Raw genomic sequence first — 19,816 nt, forward strand, 5'->3', positions numbered from 1 at the left:
GAAAGTGGTCCAGTTTCATTCTTTTGCATGTAGCTGTCCATCTGGTCTAATATGTCATGCAAGGCCATTGTTTTCTTACTGATTTTCTCTCTGTGTGATCTATCTATTCATATAGATGGGGTATTATAGTCCCCTACTATTAGCGTGTTACTCTCAGTATCTCCCTTTATGTCTGTTAATATTTGCATTATGTATTTAGGTGCTCCAGTGCTTAGCTGTTTACATGTGTTATATCCTTTTGTTGGATTGATCCCTTTATCATTATGTAATGGTGTTCTTTGTGTCTCATTACTGTCTTTTGTTTTAAAAGTCTATTTTGAAAAAAAAAAAAGTCTATTTTGTCTGATAAAAGTATTGCTCCCCCAGCTTTTTTTTTTTTCACTTTCCTTTCCATGGAATATCTTTTTCCATTCTGTAACTTCAAGTCTGTGTATGTCTTTAGATCTGAAGTGAGTCTCCTATAGGCAGCATAAAGATGGCTCTTGTTTTTTATTTAGTCACCCTATGTCAGTTGATTGGAGCACTTAGACCATTTACATTTAAAGTGATTATTAATAGATATTTACATATTACTGTTTTGTTAATTCATTTTTTGGTTGTTTTTGTAGTCTACCATTGTTCCTTTCTTCTCTGGTTCTTCCCTTATGATTGATGACTTCATTCATCATTATGCTTTGATTGCTTTCTCTTCATTTTTTGTGTATCTATTAGAAGTTTTGGTTTATGGTTACCATGAGGTTCATATGTAACATAATAAATATATAGCACTCTATATTAAGTTGATGGTTGCATAATTTCTAACACATTCTAAAAGTTCTACATCTTTACTCTTCTATCCCTGTGTTTATGTATATGAAGTCATATTTTACATCTTTTTATAAACTTAAAATTTTTTTGCAATGAGGAAACAGAGAAGATGGAAGTACATTTGAAGATTTTATTTATTTATTTGACAGAGATCACAAGTAGGCTGAGAGGCAGGCAGAGAGAGAGAGAGGAGAAGCAGGCTCCTTGCTGAGCAGAGAGTCCAACGCAGGGCTGGATCCCAGGACCCTGGGATCATGACCTGAGCTGAAGGCAGAGGCGTTAACCCACTGAGCCATCCAGGCACCCCTGTGGAAATACATTTAAAACTTTATTCCTAAACCATCTGAAAGTTGTCATCCTGATGTCCAATTACCCTAAGTAGTTGAGTGTGTATTGTCTTATAGAAAATGACATTCTCTAATACAACCACAATACAACCTTCAGAATTGGGAAGTTAAAGTGTTACATTACTACCATCTCATCTTTAGATCCATTCATGTTTTGTTGATTGTCTTAATAATGTCCTTCATACCAAAAGGATGTGTTTGAGAATCACTTGTTGCAGTTAGTTGTCTTATGTTTAGTTTAATTCAGTCTGGAACAGTTCCTCAGTTTTTCCTTATATTCATAATCTTGACACTTTGGAAGATTACAGGCCAGTTATTTTGTAGAATGTTTCTTAATTTGGTTGTCCAGTGTCTCTTCATGGGTAGATTCTGATTATACTTTTTAATAGGAATATCAGAGTTCACTTTGATTACTTGATTAAGGTGTCATCTGCCGGGCTTCTCCACTCTGAACTTAATTCTTTCCCCCTCTTTGTAATTAATATTTTGTTGAGGGGTACTTACTATGTAAATATCCCACTCCTTGTCAGAGTTTCAAATTATTTATATGTATATTAATTCATGGGTTCCCATTTTATTCAGTGAATTACAATCTGTTATTATCATTGCTTATTATGATGCTAAAATTGTTCCTATTAGTAGAAAATGATATTTAGAAGCTGAGATCTAGGTGGTAGCTACAGTCATTGCTGTTTGGGTATCATTGCTCCCAGATCCTCTTAGTAGAGTTAGACAAAGTGAGAGATGATATATTTACTTACACACACACACACACAGAGAATTACATCATCATATCTATTTTGTATCTTTTTCTGTTGAAACCCATGAGTTCTCACTGATTCTGATCTGATACTGTAAGGCTCAAAGATTAGAGTGGAAGGAGAGAACTTGAGTGCTGGATGGAGTTAAATAAAAATAACCCAACCAATGCAACAAGAGCAGTTCTAAGAGGAAAATCTGTGGTGATATAGGCCTACCTTAAGAAACAAGAAAAAGCTCAAATAAACAATCTCACCCTAAAACCTAAAGGATTTAGAGAAAGAAGAGCCAAGATCCAAGTTGAGTAAAAGGAAGGAAATACTGAAGATCAGAACAGGAATAAAAGAAAAAGATAAACAAAATTGATAAAACCCTTAGCCAGACCCATCAAGAAAAAAAGAACCCGAATAAAATCAGAAAGAGAGAAATGACACCATAGAAATACAAAGGATAGGGGCACCTGGGTGGCTCAGTGAGTTAAGCCGCTGCCTTCGGCTCAGGTCATGATCTCAGGGTCCTGGGATCGAGTCCCGCATCGGGCTCTCTGCTCAGCAGGGAGCCTGCTTCCCTCTATCTCTCTGCCTGCCTCTCCATCTACTTGTGATCTCTCTCTGTCAAATAAATAAATAAAATCTTTAAAAAAAAAAAAAGAAATACAAAGGATTATAAGAGAATAGTATGAAATCTTATATGCCAACAAATTGGACAACCTAGAAGAAATGGATAAATTCCTAGAAACATAGAATCTTCCAAACTTGAATCATGAAGAAATAGAAAATTTGAACAGATTACTAGCAATGAAATTGAATTAGTAATGAAAAAACTACCAAAAAACAGAAGTACAGGACCAGATGGCTTCATAGGTGAATTCTATCAAACATTTAAGGGAGTTAATGCCTATTCTTTTCAAACTGTTTCATAAAAATAGGAGAGAAAGGAAAACTTCCAAATATATTCTATGGGGCCAACATTACCCTAATAGCAAACCAGATAAAAACACTACACACGGGGCGCCTGGGTGGCTCAGTGGGTTAAGCCGCTGCCTTCGGCTCAGGTCATGATCTCAGGGTCCTGGGATCGAGTCCCGCATCGGGCTCTCTGCTGAGTGGAGAGCCTGCTTTCCTCTCTCTCTCTCTCTCTCTGCCTGTCTCTCTGTCTACTTGTGCTCTCTCTCTCTGTCAAATAAATAAATAAATAAATCTTTAAAAAAAAAAAAAAAAAAAAAACACTACACACACACATGCACACATACACACGCACGGACATGCTATAGGCCAGTATCCTGATGAATGCTGATGCAAAAATCCTCAAAAAATATTAGAATCACTCACCATCATCAAGTGGGATTTATTTCAGGGATGCAAGGATAGTTAGTATTTTGCAAATCAGCTTAATATAGCACATCAACAAAATGAAAAATAAAACTCATATGACCATCTCAGTAGATAGGAAAGAAAGCATTTCATAAAATTCAGTATCCATTCATGATAAAAGCTCTCAACAAAGTGGGTTTAGAGGAAACATACTTCAACATAATAAAGGCCACGTATGAAAAGCTGACAATGAGTATCATACTCAGTAGTGAAATACTCAGTAGTGAAAGCTGAAAGCATTTCCTCTAAGATCAGGAATAATAAGACAAGGATATCTACTCTTACCACTTCTACTCAAAAATACTAGAAGTCCTAACCACAGCATTGAGACAAGAAAAGAAATAAGAGGCATTCATATTGGTAAAGAAGTTAAATTGTCATTATATGCAGATGACATGATACTATACATAGAAAATCCTAAAGATGCCACCAAAAAACTACTGGAACTGATAAATGAATTCAGTAGAGTTGCAGGATACAAAATTAATATCCAAAACTGGTAGTATTTCTATACACTAATAACAAAGTAGCAGAAAGGGAAATAAAGGAAACAATTCCATTTACAATTATACCAGAAAGAATAAAATACCTAGGAATAAACCTAACAAAGGAAATGAAAGACCTGTACTCTGATAACTATAAAACACTGATGAAAGAAATTGAAGATGACACAAATGGAAAGATAGTCCATGCTCATGAATGGAATAATTAATATTGTTAAAATGTCTATACTACCAAAAGCAATCTATGGATTCAGTGCAATCCCTATCAAAATACCAATAGCATTTTTCACAAAACTATAACAAACAGTACTAAAATTTGTATGTAACCCACAAAAGACCCCAAATAGCCAAAACAATCTTGAGAAAGAACAATAAAGCCGGAGGAGAGGTATCCTAATGCCATATTTCAAGATACACTGCAAAGCTCTAGTAATCAAAACAGTATGGTACTGGCACAAAAATAGACACATAGATCAATGGAACAGAATAGAGAGCCCAGATGTAAACCCACACTTCCACAGCCCATTACTCTATGACAAAGGATGCAAGAATATACAGTGAGGAAAAGGCATTCTCCTCAATAAATGGTATTGGGAAAACTGGACAGCTACATGTGACATAATGGAAAACTGGGCCACTTTCTAATACCGTACACAAAAATAAATTCAAAATGGATTAAAGATCTAAGTGTGAGATCTGAAACCATAAAAATCTTAGAACACAGTAATTTATATGACGTAAGCTGTAGCAACATTTTTCTAGGTATGTCTCCTCAGATAAGGGAAACAAAAGCAAAAAATAAGCTATTGGAACTACATCAAAATAAAAAGCTTCTGCATGGCAAAGGAAACTAGCAACAAGATGAAAAGGCAACCTATGGAATGGGAGAAGATATTCACAAGTGCTATATCCAGTAAGGGGTTAATATCCAAAATATATGAGGAACTTATACAACTCAACACCAAAAAGCCAAATAACCCAATTTTAAAAAGGGGCAGAAGACCTGTCTGGACATTTTCTCAAAGAAGTCATACAGATGGCCAAGAAAAAAATGAAAGGGTGCTCAATATCACTAATCATCAGGGAAATGCAAATCAAAACCACAATGAGATATTACCTCATACCTGCCAGGATAGCTAAGATAAAAAACACAAGAAACAAGTGTTAGCAAGAATGTGGAGAAAAAGGAACCATCATGTACTCTTAGAATGTAAATTGGTATAGTCACTGTGGAAAACAGTATGGAGGATCCTCAGAAAATTAAAAATAGAGCTACCATGTGATCCAGTTATTCCACTACTGGATATTTACCCAAAAAAAACAAGAACACTAATTCAAAAATATATATGCATCCCTATGAGTTTATTTTTAAACTTTTTAAAAAAATTTCCAGTATAGTTAGCATTCATCTATTGATGGACACTTGGGCTGCTTCCATAATTTGGCTATTGTAAATAATGCTGCAATAAACGTGGGGGGCTGTGTATGTGTGTTGAGTGGAATATTATGCAGCCATTAAAAAAGATGAAGTTGTGCCACTTGCAGTAACATGGATGGACCTAGAAGGGATTATGCTACTTGAAATATGTTGACTGAGAAAGACAAATACCATATAATTTCACTTATATGTGGAACTGAAAAAAAAAAAAACAAATGAAAAACAGCACAATCATATGTGGAAATACAGAGAACTAAATGATGGTTCCCAAAGGGGAAAGGACTGGGGAGATGGGTAAAATAGGTGAGGAGAGGTAGGGGATACAGGCTTCCAGTTACGGAATAAACAAATCACAGGAGTAAGTGAGTAAAAAGTACAGCATAAATAATACAGTCAATGATATTGTAAAACATTGTATGATGACAGATGGTAGCTACACTTGTGTGCATAACTTAATGTATAGATTTGTCTAATTGTATTTTACACTTGAAAGTAATGTAATGTTGTCACCTCTATTCAAATAAAGTAACCACCCAATTCAGCAAATTTATTTCAGGGTAATGGGTACTTGACTAAGGTGAGTTGATATCAAAGAATTTTGAAAATTGAGGGCTTAAAAATTGTGAAATCTGCATTTTTTTCTGTGTTTTCTTACAACTGGGAGTAAGTGATCTTGAATTGCAGTTATAAACTGGTAGCACTAGTTGCTACTAATATTGCTTTTAACAAAATTTTATTTTAAAAAATTATTTTTAAGTAATCTCTACACACAGCATGGGGCTTGAACTCACAAACCCAAGATCAACAACTGCATGCTCTACTGACTGAGCCAAACAGGCACCCCACTACTAGTATTTCTTAATGGGAGTTTAGGGTTTCATTCATCTCATGTTGGAATGAGAATCAGAAAGCAGTCAATTGTTAACTCTTGAGGATAGTTGTGTAAATTATGAATCTATAAAATTATAATTGTGAAAATGAATAACAGAAATGTTTAAAATCCTTAAGTGTTTTAGGAATATAGGAATGAGAAGCAATACACAAGAGCTTATATATTCTGAGTAGCAACCATATAAAACTTACGTATTTGTAGAAAAATGGAGAACTACAGTGAAAATGTATTGTGCACAGCAGTAACATTTGGGTAGGTCTTCCAGTTTTCTTTTGGGATGTTGACTAATCCTGATTTGGAAGTGCTCATATATTGTGATATCAAATTACAGTGTGTACATTATAGAAAATACAGAAGAAAATGAGATAGAAATGCATGTATATTTCACCTTTTATTCTTCCTTCCTTTCTGCTGACTGAAGCAATATACTGAATCCAGTTAGGAAAAGGCTGAATGCTTTGGTCTTTTCCAAATGCCCCCTAGTTCTGTAATGATGACAGTAGCTATAGGGTCTGAGAAATTTTAAGAGGGGCCACTCTGGTCTTTAGTCCTGTGTCATGGTTGAGAAAATTGCAGCCCTTCTGTCTCCTCCTTTTCCTTCTTTAGGAGGGATCTCCTGGATTAGGTACCTTATAGGGCATTGTGAGAAGAATAGTTTACAAAAACCAAGCAGAAACTCCAGAAAGATGCTGTTTTATCTCACCACAAAGTAGTATTCATTTTAGGAAGTGATAGTTACATACCATTAAAGGGTTCCTTAATGTAAATGGGCCACTGCCACTACCAGTGGGACCTTTCCATTGAGGCTAAGAATATGTCGCTCCTGATGTCTATCCTTTTTGTACCGATACCTCCGTGTTCAAATAAAGTAATTTTAATGAAGGAATGGGGTGAGATTTATTTGGCCATTTCTGGGATTACTTTCCTGGATATTTGTTCTTCCTGTGGTGGGAGATCTTGGGTCATAGGCATGAACTTTCCAAGGTTGACAGCCAGGTATTTAGAGATGGCAAATGGTGGTCTAAGGTTTTTCAGAGTAAAGCGACCTTATTGTTTCAGCCAGAACTCTGACTTTCTGAAGGATTAAAATGACAAGGATACATTTTAGATCTTGTCTTGGGGTCCTGGGGACACTGTTGATTCAGAGGAGAGGCCTTTATCTGGGGATATAATTTAAAGAAGGACATCTCTGAAAACATGCCTAAGAAGCAGAAAAAGTGACATCTCTGCTATGAAGATTTCTCTAACTCTCCCAGCCCACAATCATTTTCCCTTCTCAGATATGTTTATATCTACCCTTCTTTCATATTTTGCTATGTACTAGTATTGAACTTTTTACTAACTGCATTGTCTGTCTCTTCAACCATATGGTAAGCTCATTTTGAACCAAGACATTGTTTTAAATGTCTTTCAAGTCTCTCACAGTGCCTCCTGCAATGGTAGGGCCCTTTTGGCATTTTATTTTTTTATTTTTTATTTTTATTTTTTTTTAAGATTTTATTTATTCATTTGACAGACAGAGATCACAAGTAGGCAGAGAGGCAGGCAGAGAGAGAGGAGGAAGCAGGCTCCCTGCTGATCATTTCCCTGGGATCATGACCCGAGCCGAAAGCAGAGGCTTTAACCCACTGAGCCACCCCGATGCCCCCCCTTTTGGCATTTTAATAAATATTTGCTTCCCAAGGTGAAGAGAAATCTGGTTCTGAGACCTGTCCTTGTCAAGACTAGTTTCTTTTAGAATATTGATTCTTCTTTCTCTCATTGGGTATGGCATAGGTTTTAGTTGGCCTCGTTTGTGTTTACTTGCATTTCAGAAATTCTGTGGGCTTTCACTTCGGGTTCCTTGGAGACTGTTTGAAGAACAATTTCCATGGGTATTTAGTGTATGTGTATATTTGCAATATGAATGAATATGGGAAATAAATTTCTCTGTATTTCACCTTATAATATGGAGAAGCCAAGTAAGAAATCTAGTTCCATCTGTCAAAGTTAAATACAGTCTGTTGCCTGTTTCCTTTGGATAAAGCTGCTACAAAAGACAAGGGATAGTATCTGGTCCTTACTTGAACTAGGATCCAAATGATGATCAACTTCTGGCCAGGCTTGAAAGGGAAATGGACCATCTGTAAAAATTTATGCTGGCTAGTGACCCAAGGATGAATGACCTACAGTGGGATTGAGGGACTAGCCCAGAATTTACCTGACATTTATGGAAAGTGGACAGTGTTTCCTGACATTTTGTGGAGTTGTTTTGGCAAATGTGACACAGATGAGGCTTTTTCCCTCCCCTCCTAAATACCTTGTTTGCACTTTGGGTAGCACCTGCCAAGTGGACAGCAGAGTCTGGGCTGTGGCTTAGATATATTTGCATACCTGGTGGGTGGGACTGTAGCATGCCTTCCCACTTGGAAAATTAAAGAGAAATTTTAAAATAAAAAATACTAAATTGTCTAGCCATAAACATAAGGAAAACTATGAGTATCGTAATAATTATAACAAGATAAAAAAAAACACCTAGGTTTAGTTTAGATTCTCATTATATTCAAGTATTCTTAATTACTATATTTGTGTCAGAATTTAAGACCTAGATTGGGACATTCAATATTATCTTGGAATAGAACAAAAGTCGGAAAGAGTAAGCTATATGCCAAAATATTAACAGTGGTTATCTCTAGGTGGTGGAATTATTTTTTATCAGCATTTTTCCCCTATTTTCAATTCCTGACTTTTATCATAAAATTCTCATAGTTGATACTCAGATGTTGTTTCTGTGAGTAAAGATGGTATCTGTTACTGAATTAGATACCAGTTTTACATAATGATGTATTGTATGGTGACTAACGTAACACACACACACACACACACACACACAAAATAGACAGCAGTTTTACTAAAAGGAAAAAAGTTTTCTAGTTGAATCCTTTTATTTTAACAATGAATTTATAGATCAAGAGAAATAAGTAATATTTAATATTAATTTAAACAAAATATATCATAGAATTTAAAGCCATTTTCTCATAAATATTCCTTTTGATAAATTAAAAACTGGTAAGTATTTCTTTATAATAGCAACTTCATTTTATAATAGAACTGTGTGGGTCAAAGCTACACATTTCCAGTTATAAAGCGAATAAGTAATGGTGATGTAATTGACAGCATAGTGACTATAGTTAATAATACTGTATTGCATATTTTTCAAATGATTTTTTAAATTTATTTGTCAGAGAGCAAAAGCAGGGGGAGTAGCTGGCAGAGCAGGCAGAGGGAGAAGCAGGCTTTCCACTGAGCAAGAAGCCCATAGTGAGACTCAATCCCAGGACCCTGGGATCATGACCTGGGCTGAAGGCAGATGCTTAACTGACTGAGCCACCCAGGTGTCCCTGTATTGCATATTTGAAAGCAGCTAGGAGAGTGGTCTTCAAAGTTCTTATCATAATTTTAAAAAAGTTGGTAGGTTTGTATGCTGATCTATGTTAATGACTTGTGATCATTGTGGAATACATATAAATATCAGATTAAATAATATATTGTATACCTGAAACTAATACAGTGTTATGTCAAATATACCTCAATAGAAAACAAAAGAGAAACCAGAAGAAAAAATACATGAAGACTTTCTGTGGAAAAGTATTAAGGGCCAAGAACTTAATATATTTTGTTGGATAGGTAACCTCCAATAAATGACATGATTTTCACACTATAGGTAGGAAATAATAATCCCTAGGCTCTAGCAAAAACCTTCAAGATATGAAGAGTTTTAATGATTAATTACTTTAATGGTTTATGAAAGTGTTTTTTATAATACATTTTTTTAAAGATTTATTTATTTATTTATTTGACAGAGAGATCACAAGTAGAGAGGCAGGCAGAGAGAGAGAGAAGCAGGCTCCCTGCTGAGCAGAGAGCCCGACATGGGACTCGATCCCAGGACCCCGAGATCATGACCTGAGCCGAAGGCAGCGGCTTAACCCACTGAGCCATCCAGGCGCCCCTGTAATACATTTTTAGTAGGATAGAAAATAGAAGTTTTTCAAAAGTTATCTGTGAAGTTGGGAAGTATTAACTATGGTATCTGTATTTAGGTGTCTATTTTTCAAAATAAGTACATAGCTTTTTTAAAAATAGATGAGAGTATCAGAAAGAAAGATGACTGAGTAGTTCTTATACAGAAAAGTGGGAAAAAAGTGTAATAACAAGAAAAAGTTTAATTCGTGCTCACTTTGTTCCAAACATTGTTCTAAATGCTTTCCATATATTAGAACAATTAATCCTCTCAAAAACCCAGTGAGTTTTAGGTGCTTTTTAAAAAACTCCATTTTTTTTTTAACTCTTTTGTTATGTTAGTCACCATATAAGGCATCATTAGTTTTTGAAGTAGTGTCTTCTAGGTGAGGAAACTGAGGTAAGTTTACCTCCCTAAGGAGCCAGGCTTGGAACCTAGAAAGTTCCAAAACATGTTCTTAGTGATTAAACTATAGGTAGCTGTTTAGAGGAAGAGAAATAATCTTAAGCACTTTCCCCAACTCCAGGCACCATTAAGTTATATATTTTATACGAATGCTCTCTTTTTAAATAACAAGCTCCAGCCCTACTTTTCTCATTTCTTTTTAATTTTAGCAAATAATTTTATTTAACAGTGTACTAATGTAACACATTATCAGATAGTTCTCCATTTTTTGTCTATAATGAACATTTTAAATGTTCAAACAGAAAAAAAAATCTCTTTGGATTTCTACATGTTAATGCAGTGCAAAAAACATTTAAGAAATGGTTAATATAGTTAATATAACAAACTATATAAATATATACCTTCTCTGAAAGATTTTAAATGATATAAAAATAATTATAGCAATGTGTTGTTAGATTTTTTAATTAACATATAATGTATTATTTGTTTCAGGGGTGCAGGTCTGTGATTCATCAGTCTTACACAATTCACAGCACTCACCATAGCACATACCCACCCCATCCCTTCCACCCTCCTCTCCTCCAGCAAGATTAAGATTAAGAGTCTCTTATGGTTTGTCTCCCTCTCTGGTTCTCTATACAGATTACCACAGTTTGGAGAGAGGATGGGTCAACAGATCCATAAATGGTATTAACCTTATGTCAACATTGGGAGACAAACCATGAGACTTCTTTTTCTCTCTCTCTTTTTAAAAGATTTTATTTATTTGTTTGAGAGAGAGAGAAGAGAGCATGAGAGCTGAGAGGGTCAGAGAGAGAAGTGGACTCCCCGTGGAGCTGGGAGCCCAATGTGGGACTCGATCCTGGGACTCTGGGATCATGACCTGAGCTGAAGGCAGTCCCTCAACCAACTAGCCATCCAGGTGCCCTGAGACGTCTTTTTTTAAAAAGATTTTATTTATTTGTTTGACAGAGATAGCATGTATGCAAGCAGGGGGAGTGGCAGAAATAGGGAAAGGGAGAAGCAGCCTCCCCACTGAGCTGAGAACCTGACATCGGGCTCAATTCCAGGACTCTGGGATCATGTCCTGAGCTGAAGGCAGATGCTTAACTGACTGAGCCCCCATAAGAGACTCTTGATTATAGGACACAAACTGAGGGTTGCCAGAAGGAAGGCAGGTGGGGGGATGGATTAGCTGGGTGATGGGCATTAAGGATGACATGTGATGTAATGAGCACTGGGTGTTATATGCAACGATGAATCACTGAACTCTACCTCTAAAACTAGTAATACACTATATGTTAATTAATTGAATTTCAATTTAAAATAAAGTGTCAGTACAACTCTGGATTTTTTTTTAAAGTTTTTAATTCCAGTTAGTTGACATACAGTGCTTTATTAGTTTCAGGTGTACAGTATAGTGATTCTTCAATTCCATACATCACTACTCAGGGTTATTTGTTCATTTTTTTAAGTTTTTAAAAATTTTCTTTATTTTAGTTATCTCTATACCCAATGTGGGGCTTGAACTCATGACCCCCAGATCTAGTGTCACATGCTCTTCCAACTAATCCTTGGGTTATTTTTAATCTAAAAATAAAGTGTTTCAAACACAGGTGACTGTAAATTCCCTATAATATTTCAAGAATCAATTCAGTTTTAGAAAAAAGATTGCTAAGGAAAATGTATTCATTCAAATATATTTTAAAATTCTTACTGTATGCTGGGCACAATGCTAGACATTATAAATTTTAAAATGATATGGTTTGTTAATCTGGTATGGGAAGAACTACATTGATATGCTTTCTACTTTTGTTGTGACAGGTTTTCCAGGATTTGGGGACTGAAGTATTGTCTGGAGCTGCTAAAGGCTACAACATCTGCCTTTTTGCCTATGGGCAGACAGGCTCTGGGAAGACATACACCATGCTGGGGACCCCAGTGAGTATTGGTATTGGAATATGATCCCTTCTGTTGCCACAGCAAGCCTGAATCTCACACTGTCTTTGTTACTGAGAGAAAGAGGGCAAATTTAGTAATTATTGAACTTCAGTAAGATTTAATGGGCTTTCTTTTGTATTAAGATTGGGTTTCTAGTCCTTTAATTGAAAGATGAACTTTGAATAATTAGCCCCTCTTTATTAAACTTTGAAGAACCTTAGAATTACATAACTCCCTTTGATGAAGCTGACCTTGTCAGTTGTTTTGCATTTCTCATATCATTTCCAAGTTCATCACTTAAAGCTTTTTAACACAAGCCTCAGACTGAATCTGAAGTGTTGCTTAGGACTATGCAGAAATGGGGCTATGTATGTTAGATCTGAGCATTGGAAAAAAGCATGAGAACTACCTAATGGGTTGGAGACTTAAAAAGTGTGAAGGACTTATGAGAGCCTTACTTTGTCATGGAGAATTGAGAAGGTAGAGGTCCTTAAGCATACCTCTTTGTTTTATGTTTAGAAGTATCTTGGTGATTTGAACTGGTGTGGCAGGTGACAAATAACACTACCCAGGGACATTCTCTGTGATACTTTTCTCCCAAAAGATTATCTGTATTTTGTGCTCAGCTCGTTGCTTACTATGTCCATGTTTAGTGTGCTTTTATATATTTGAAGAAAGAAGAAAATGTCCATTAAACTAGGGGTGTAAAACCTTTAACCTACGTACAAGTTAGCAGTGGACCCAAGATGAAAAAAAAAGCTGCTTTTCCCTAAATGTGTATTTTAAACACCCATGTACTCTAGTTCTCCTGTATATATAGGGATAGAAAGTTTCTGGAAGGGACCACGGTGGTAAATTGGTTTATCCAAGAAGGATGTAACCTTTATTGTGTGAAAGCAGGTACCTGGATTTGTTAGCTTCTCCTCTCTTCCTTCTTACGGTAATAATCTGCCTCTCAGCTGGTACTTGCCTCCCTCCTGAGTATCTCCTGAGAGCCAGACAAATAGTCTTCTACATACCACCAGTGAAACTCCCTCAAGTGAAGAGGCTAGCACAGGAAGCCCATGTGCCCATCGCCTGCCAACCTTGGTTTCTGGGTGTTGGGGGAGAGTTTTTCTGTGAGTGAACAGTAATGCTTTCCTTTCTTCTGTTCGCCAGGCTTCTGTTGGGCTGACGCCACGGATATGTGAGGTATAGACTCTATTTTAACTAGATCCTCTCAAAGTAGACCTTTTTATACACTCACTTCACTCCAATCCTCTGGTTTGTGCAGGGTCTCTTCATCAGGGAGAAGGACTATGCCCCACTGCCTTCCTCTTGTAGGATAAAAATAAGGTAAGAATCTTTCAGGCTCTGGGCCCTAAAATATTTCCATTTCCACTCCAAATTCAAAACCCTTTGCATCAAGAGTCATCCAGAGGAATGGAGAAAAGTCACAGAAGAAATATTTTGTAGTATAGGGAGATGAGAAACATACTTAGATCTTTGGGTTGTAGGAAACTTAATTCCTATCCCTACACTTAACAAACCGGTGTTTCATGTGGATCAGCTTGCCCTGGCTGTTTTCCTTTTCTTTACTTTCCTTACAGTTTACTACTAGCTTTTGGAATTTCTCTTCCAACTCCTGCTGCGTTGTTCTTTGGGTCAGTTGTTCCTAAGCTCTAGTTCCGAGACAGTGCTGGTTACTCCAATGTGAAGTTTTAACCAGTCTATAGTGAAAATGTTAGTGCAAGGTTACCAGCTGCCCAATTACCCTTAATTTTTTCTGTTTTATTTTTTGGGGGATTCAGTGTCCTTTTTAAAAAACATGAAATGTATTGGGTACCTGGGTGGCTCAGTGGGTTAAGCCTCTGCCTTCAGCTCAGGTCATGATCGCAGGGTCCTGGGATCGAGCCCCGCATCGGGCTCTCTGCTCGGCGGGGAGCCTGCTTACCACTCTCTCTCTGCCAGCCTCTCTGCCTACTTGTGATCTCTATCAAATAAATAAATAAACTCTTAAAAAAAAGACATGAAATGTAATTCACATACCATATACTTCATGCTTTTGAAGTGTATATTTTTCAGTGTTTTTCTTTGTATTTACAAGGTTGTTCAATCACCTTACTAATTCCAGAACATTTTCATAATACCAAAATGAATAAATCCCCTTTAAGAAATTAAATGATAGTAAACAGTACCTATACATTTTTTTTAAGTTTGTGAAGTGAAAATTTGTAGGCCTTTGGCCTTTGTGTGTGTGTGTGTGTGTGTGCGCGCGTGCGTGTGTCTGTGTGTGTAAACATGTACCTGTATATTAAATGTTTTATTGTCCCTGAAATCTGGGAATCACTGTTCTGAGAGACATCTGGGCTTCCTGTGTCCAATTCTGAGGAAGAAGGAGAAACAATTTAAAAGCAGAGTGCAAGGCGGCCTGGGTGGTTCAGTGGGTTAAAGCCTCTGCCTTTGGTTCAGGTTGTGATCTTGGGGTCCTGGGACTGAGTCCCGCGTCAGTCTCTCTGCTCAGTGGGGAGCCTCTTTCCTTCTCTCTCTCTCTGCCTGCCTCTCTGTCTACTTATGATCTCTCTCTCTCTGTCAAATAAATAAATAAAATCTTAAAAAAGATTTAATAAAAAAATAAAAAATAAAAGAAGAGTGCATAGAGTTCATCTGAGGTGGAGCCTTTTATTATGTCCGCTGGCTTCACAGGCAAACATCTGTGTTCTGATGAGGAAGACCTTTCTGTGAGAAGTTTGTTTTCTTAACAAAATTTTTGCTGATTGTAATCAAGAATTGTAACTATGTTATTATTTTAAAAAGGAATTAAATACCAGCAGGTACCTATAAGATAGAGCATATCTTAGAATACCATTGTATGAAACAGGTAAAATGAGATCTCTCCTACTTAAATTAAGGGTGGGGACCCAGAATCTTTCTCATTTAGCTTTCCTCATTGCTTAGCAGTGGCTCTCGAGATGCCTTCACAGAGCACTGAGAGGTCATAGATGATGTTTGAAAATCACTTAAGAAATAAGCCTGAAACTCTGTGGTCTGATCAGGGTATAGGCTGGTGGCAGTATACCCCATAACTATGCTGAAATAGCCTCTTGAAGGCTTAATTTGAATCAAGGCTGACTTTGTAAACCTACAACTCTGAAGTGATGACAGCTAATGTGGCAACACACTTGTGCACGCATAGAAAGAGACTCAAGAGCGAACCCTGGCATGGTCAAGGTCTTAGAGTGTCAGAGGTAGAACTAGGTTAAGAATTAGGGCCTTATGATTCTTGGCTTAGTGTTTTGCCCACTTTCTTCCAAATCTAACTATGTTGCCTTCTTTAAAATGTAATTTTGAAAAGATGTCATCATTTTCCAAAATCTGATTTTGTGCCTTGTTCCATGTGTCTCTAGTTTCCTGGAAATCTATAATGAACGAGTACGGGATCTGCTGAAGCAATCTGATCAGAAGAAGTCCTACACTCTGCGGGTCAGAGAGCATCCAGAGATGGGGCCTTATGTACAAGGTGAGCCATTGTGGTTCTGGAGGTCTGAGACCAAATGGAATTCTGGGAAGCTTTCCTAATGGTCATGGATTCATTCAACAAATATATAATGAAACTTGCTATGTGCCACCTATTGTACTAGATGTTGGATAAATAACCATAAATAGAAAAGACAGTCCTGCCCTCATAGGCAGGCTTATAGTCTTGTGGGGATGAGGCAGAAAATAAACACTTAATTTCAAGTTGTGATAAAGACTAATAAAAAAATAGATGTCGTGGTGGAAAAGAACAGTGGGCAGTAGAGTTAGTCCGTCTGCATGGCAGGGTCATGAAATGCTTCTTTGAGAAGATTCAAGAGCCAGTCATGTAAAGAATGGTATTCTGAGGGGAAGGATGATTCTGATTCTGACAGAAGGAGCAGCATGAGCAAGAGTCCTAAGAGAAGGGCTGGGTGGTTTCAAAGAGGCCAGGGGATTAAGGGCATGGAATAAGGTGGAGTCTTTCGTGGCAGGTCCAGAGGGCCTGGACTGATTTTCAGATCAGCTAATCTCCTTTTCAGGGTGGTTTTCTCACTGGTGGAGTTAAGGAGATGAGGAGCTGTCACACATGGCACTGGTCTGAGCTGCTTCCTTATTAAGTACTGATATTTGGTGTATGGTACTATCTATCTTATCCTACTAGACTGGGTCTTACTATGAGGTGGGAACAGTTGTGTTCTTTTGTACAGGAAGTTTTTACCCTTTCGGCCCACTTTACAAAGAGCAAAACATGAATTTTATGCTACTGTTCCTTCAGAAATATACTAATTTAATTCCCAGCAAAGAGATGGACACAAAAGATCAAGAGCTGGTCTCTTTATCAGGGCATGGCTAATGGAGTGTGCCAGTTACAGATTCTGCTACCTGTGTCTTTTCCCAAAGGTTTCATCATGAACAGCAGGCTGGAAACAAACAAAAAATACCATTTACTTTGCTGGGAGCCAGTAGTTTACTTCATAAAACTCTGTGCATATAAATTTTTGTGTAAAGCAGTACTTTGAGGGCAGACCAGAAGTTGATGCAGTGCTGTCAAAGTTTCTTACTTTTGTATTTTATTTTAATATATATGTGTGTGGTAGAGGGAGTAACTAGAGGAGACCCAAAATGTAGTCCAAGTGTCCCCCTTCCACAGAAGCTAAAATGAAGCCGCAAGAAGCTACAGGGTGTTCCCAAAGTCACACAGCTAGTTGGAACAGGGTTGGAACTGGGAACCTTGCCTAGGATAGGGAGAGATCAGTGGGATGGAATCCTGTACATCAAGGAGACCTGTGACTATAGATTCTTTGATCGGCATTGTACTTGAAACCCAGAGAAGGTAGGAACTTATGCAAGGTCATTCAGTTTGGGCGATACACCCAAGGCCAGTGATAGGAACCAGACTGAAGTCTCAGGACTCTTTTGGACCTTCATGGAGCAAACCCTTGTGGGGGTGGGGGATTGTTGGTAGGAAATAATTCTACCCAACAAAAGGTCTTTTGGGTCCTTTGGGTTACATGTTTTTGAAAGTTGGTCTGGACTTTCTTAAATCATGATAAATATAGGTCAGCAGTCCTTGCATTTCTTAGTGAAGGAGCCTTGAGCTCAAGTACCATCCTGGGATGCTAAGACCCTGAATAGGCACATTGAACTATTACTTCCATTACCATCTTCTAATGGCATTGCCGTGAACTTCTTCTTTTAAGATTTTATTTATTTATTTGAAAAAGAGAGCATGCATGCATGCAAGTGGGGGGAGGAACCAGAGGGAGAGGGAAAGAATCTCAAGCAGATTGCCTGCTGATCATGGAGCTTGACATGGGGCTCGATCTCATAACCCTGAGATGATGTCCTGAGCTGAAATCAAGAGTTGGACACTTAACTGACTGAGCCACCCAGCACCCCTACAGCAAACTTTTAGTTCTTTAAATGTTTGCCTTCTCTTTCATTTATTTGTGTTATCTGCCTGCCTCTATCTGTGTCTATGTAGCTCTATCTTCAGGCGCATATATTCTGTGAATATGATTACTAAATGGAAAGTGGTTTCTGCTTTGAAACCAATTCTATGGGAATTTATTAGGTACATGCTAGATACCTATACTATGCAGGGTGTTCCAGGAAATAAATATGAGAACTTACAGTTCTAGTTCAGAATTGTGAGCGAGAGCTTGATAGTTGCCTAAAGCAAAGGAAAGGAAGGGGGTAGCCTATTACTTTCCGTTAGAAAGTTTATTAATTAGATGACTGGTTAAGTTGAAATCTGAAATGTACACAGCCCTACCCAAAGCACATGAGAGGCCAGTGGTTGTAGGGTCTTGGTGTCATTTAAGTGAAGAAAAGATAATATCATGTTTTTTGCCTTGATCTTAATCTTAACATAAAGGGATAGGTACAGAGCAGGTGATGTTGGTGGTAGGTAATTGCTTTGCCCCCAGTTTTTTGTTGTTGTGTGGGTTTTTTGTATTTTCTGTGTGTTCAATCTGCACAAAAGTTTTTTTCTTTTTAATTCTTTTTTTTTTTTTTTTAACTTCTTAAACCTTTTTTCCCCTTGCCTTTCTACACTTACTAAGACCTCTGGTACCATATTAAATAGAAGTGCTAGCAGTATTTAGTCTTGTTTCCAGGGGAAAGCTTCAGTGTTATACCATTAAGTATGATGTTTGCAATAGTGTTTGTTTTTAATAAATACCTTTTTAAAAAAAGATTTTATTTATTTATTTGACAGAGAGAGATCACAAGTAGACAGAGAGGCAGGCAGAGAGAGAGGGGGAAGCAGCTCCCCACTGAGCAGAGAGCCTGGTGCTGGGCTCGATCCCAGGATCCCATGATCATGACCTGAGCCAAAGGCAGAGGCTCAACCCATTGAACCACCCAGGTGCCCCTTTAGTAAATATTCTTTATCACACACTTGTAAAAATGTCTGTAGCAAAGGATCAGGTTTGTTTGTTTGTTTTTTAAAGATGTATTTATTTGAGAGAGAGTGTGTACATGTGTGCAAGTGGGGAACGGGGTAGAGGGAGAGAGAGAATCCTCAAGTACACTCCCTGCTGTGCGTGGAGCCTAATGTGGGGCTTGATCCCAGGACCCTGAGATCATGACCTGAGTGAAATGAAGAGTCAGCCACTTAACTGACTGCCACTTAGGTGCCCTGCAAGGACCAGGTTTCTTTGTTTTGCTTTTTAATTCCAAGCTATGGAAAACTAACACTTTAGCAAAATAAAGATGAGTTACTAGAAAAATGAAAATGACATCTTAATTACAAGCCCCCAATTTTTTTACAGTTTAAAAGATGTAAAATCACTCTCTCACATTGTTATAAAAATTGCTAAATTTCTTTATCTATCTCATTATGTAATAATAATAGTTTGAGAACCGGCCTTAGTCTTTGCATTAGCTTTGAGAAACATTGCCATAGCAGATCAAGGGAATTCTCTTTTTTCCCCCTAGTTTTCTTTTTTAAAAGATTGTATTTATTTATTTGAGAGAGTGAGAGAGAACATAAGCAGAGGGAGATGCAGAGGGAGAGGGAGAAGCAGACTCCCTGCTAAGCAGGGAGCCCAGTGCAGGGCTTTATCCTAGGACCCTGGAATAGAGTTTCCCTGAGTTGAAGGCAGATGCTTAGCTGACTGAGCCACCCATAGGCCCCTTTCCCTAGTTTTCTAAGAGTTTTTGTTTTTTAACATTGAAACAAATTAAACTTCTTAAAAAGCTGCAAGTGCAGTATAAAGAACATTTTTCTTGAGCCATTTGAGAGTGAGTTGTCAATCTAATGGCCCATCTCACCTGATTATTTTAGGGTGTTTTCTCTCCATTCCTTCAAACAAGAATGTTCTCCTGTATCATTACAACACAACCA

At 37.4% G+C, this 19,816-nt stretch overlaps 1 protein-coding gene across 6 annotated transcripts in view; it reads left to right on the forward strand.

Moving 5' to 3' along the window:
* STARD9 (StAR related lipid transfer domain containing 9) overlaps positions 1 to 19,816 on the forward strand; it is a 124,084-nt gene that overhangs the window by 45,026 nt on the left and 59,242 nt on the right. For 4 of the 6 annotated variants that reach the window (XM_032343450.1, XM_032343452.1, XM_032343447.1 and 1 more), the window contains exons 4-7: positions 12,352 to 12,468; positions 13,627 to 13,659; positions 13,742 to 13,803; positions 15,855 to 15,967. In XM_032343450.1, coding sequence (XP_032199341.1) covers positions 12,352 to 12,468; positions 13,627 to 13,659; positions 13,742 to 13,803; positions 15,855 to 15,967 — 325 coding nt within the window. Of the gene's footprint in view, positions 1 to 12,351; positions 12,469 to 13,626; positions 13,660 to 13,741; positions 13,804 to 15,854; positions 15,968 to 19,816 lie in introns of those variants that run through there. The other 2 variants (XM_032343449.1, XM_032343451.1) reach the window with 2 other exon arrangements.

Source organism: Mustela erminea, chromosome 5, assembly GCF_009829155.1.
Source record: "Mustela erminea isolate mMusErm1 chromosome 5, mMusErm1.Pri, whole genome shotgun sequence".
Taxonomy (NCBI): domain Eukaryota; kingdom Metazoa; phylum Chordata; class Mammalia; order Carnivora; family Mustelidae; genus Mustela; species Mustela erminea.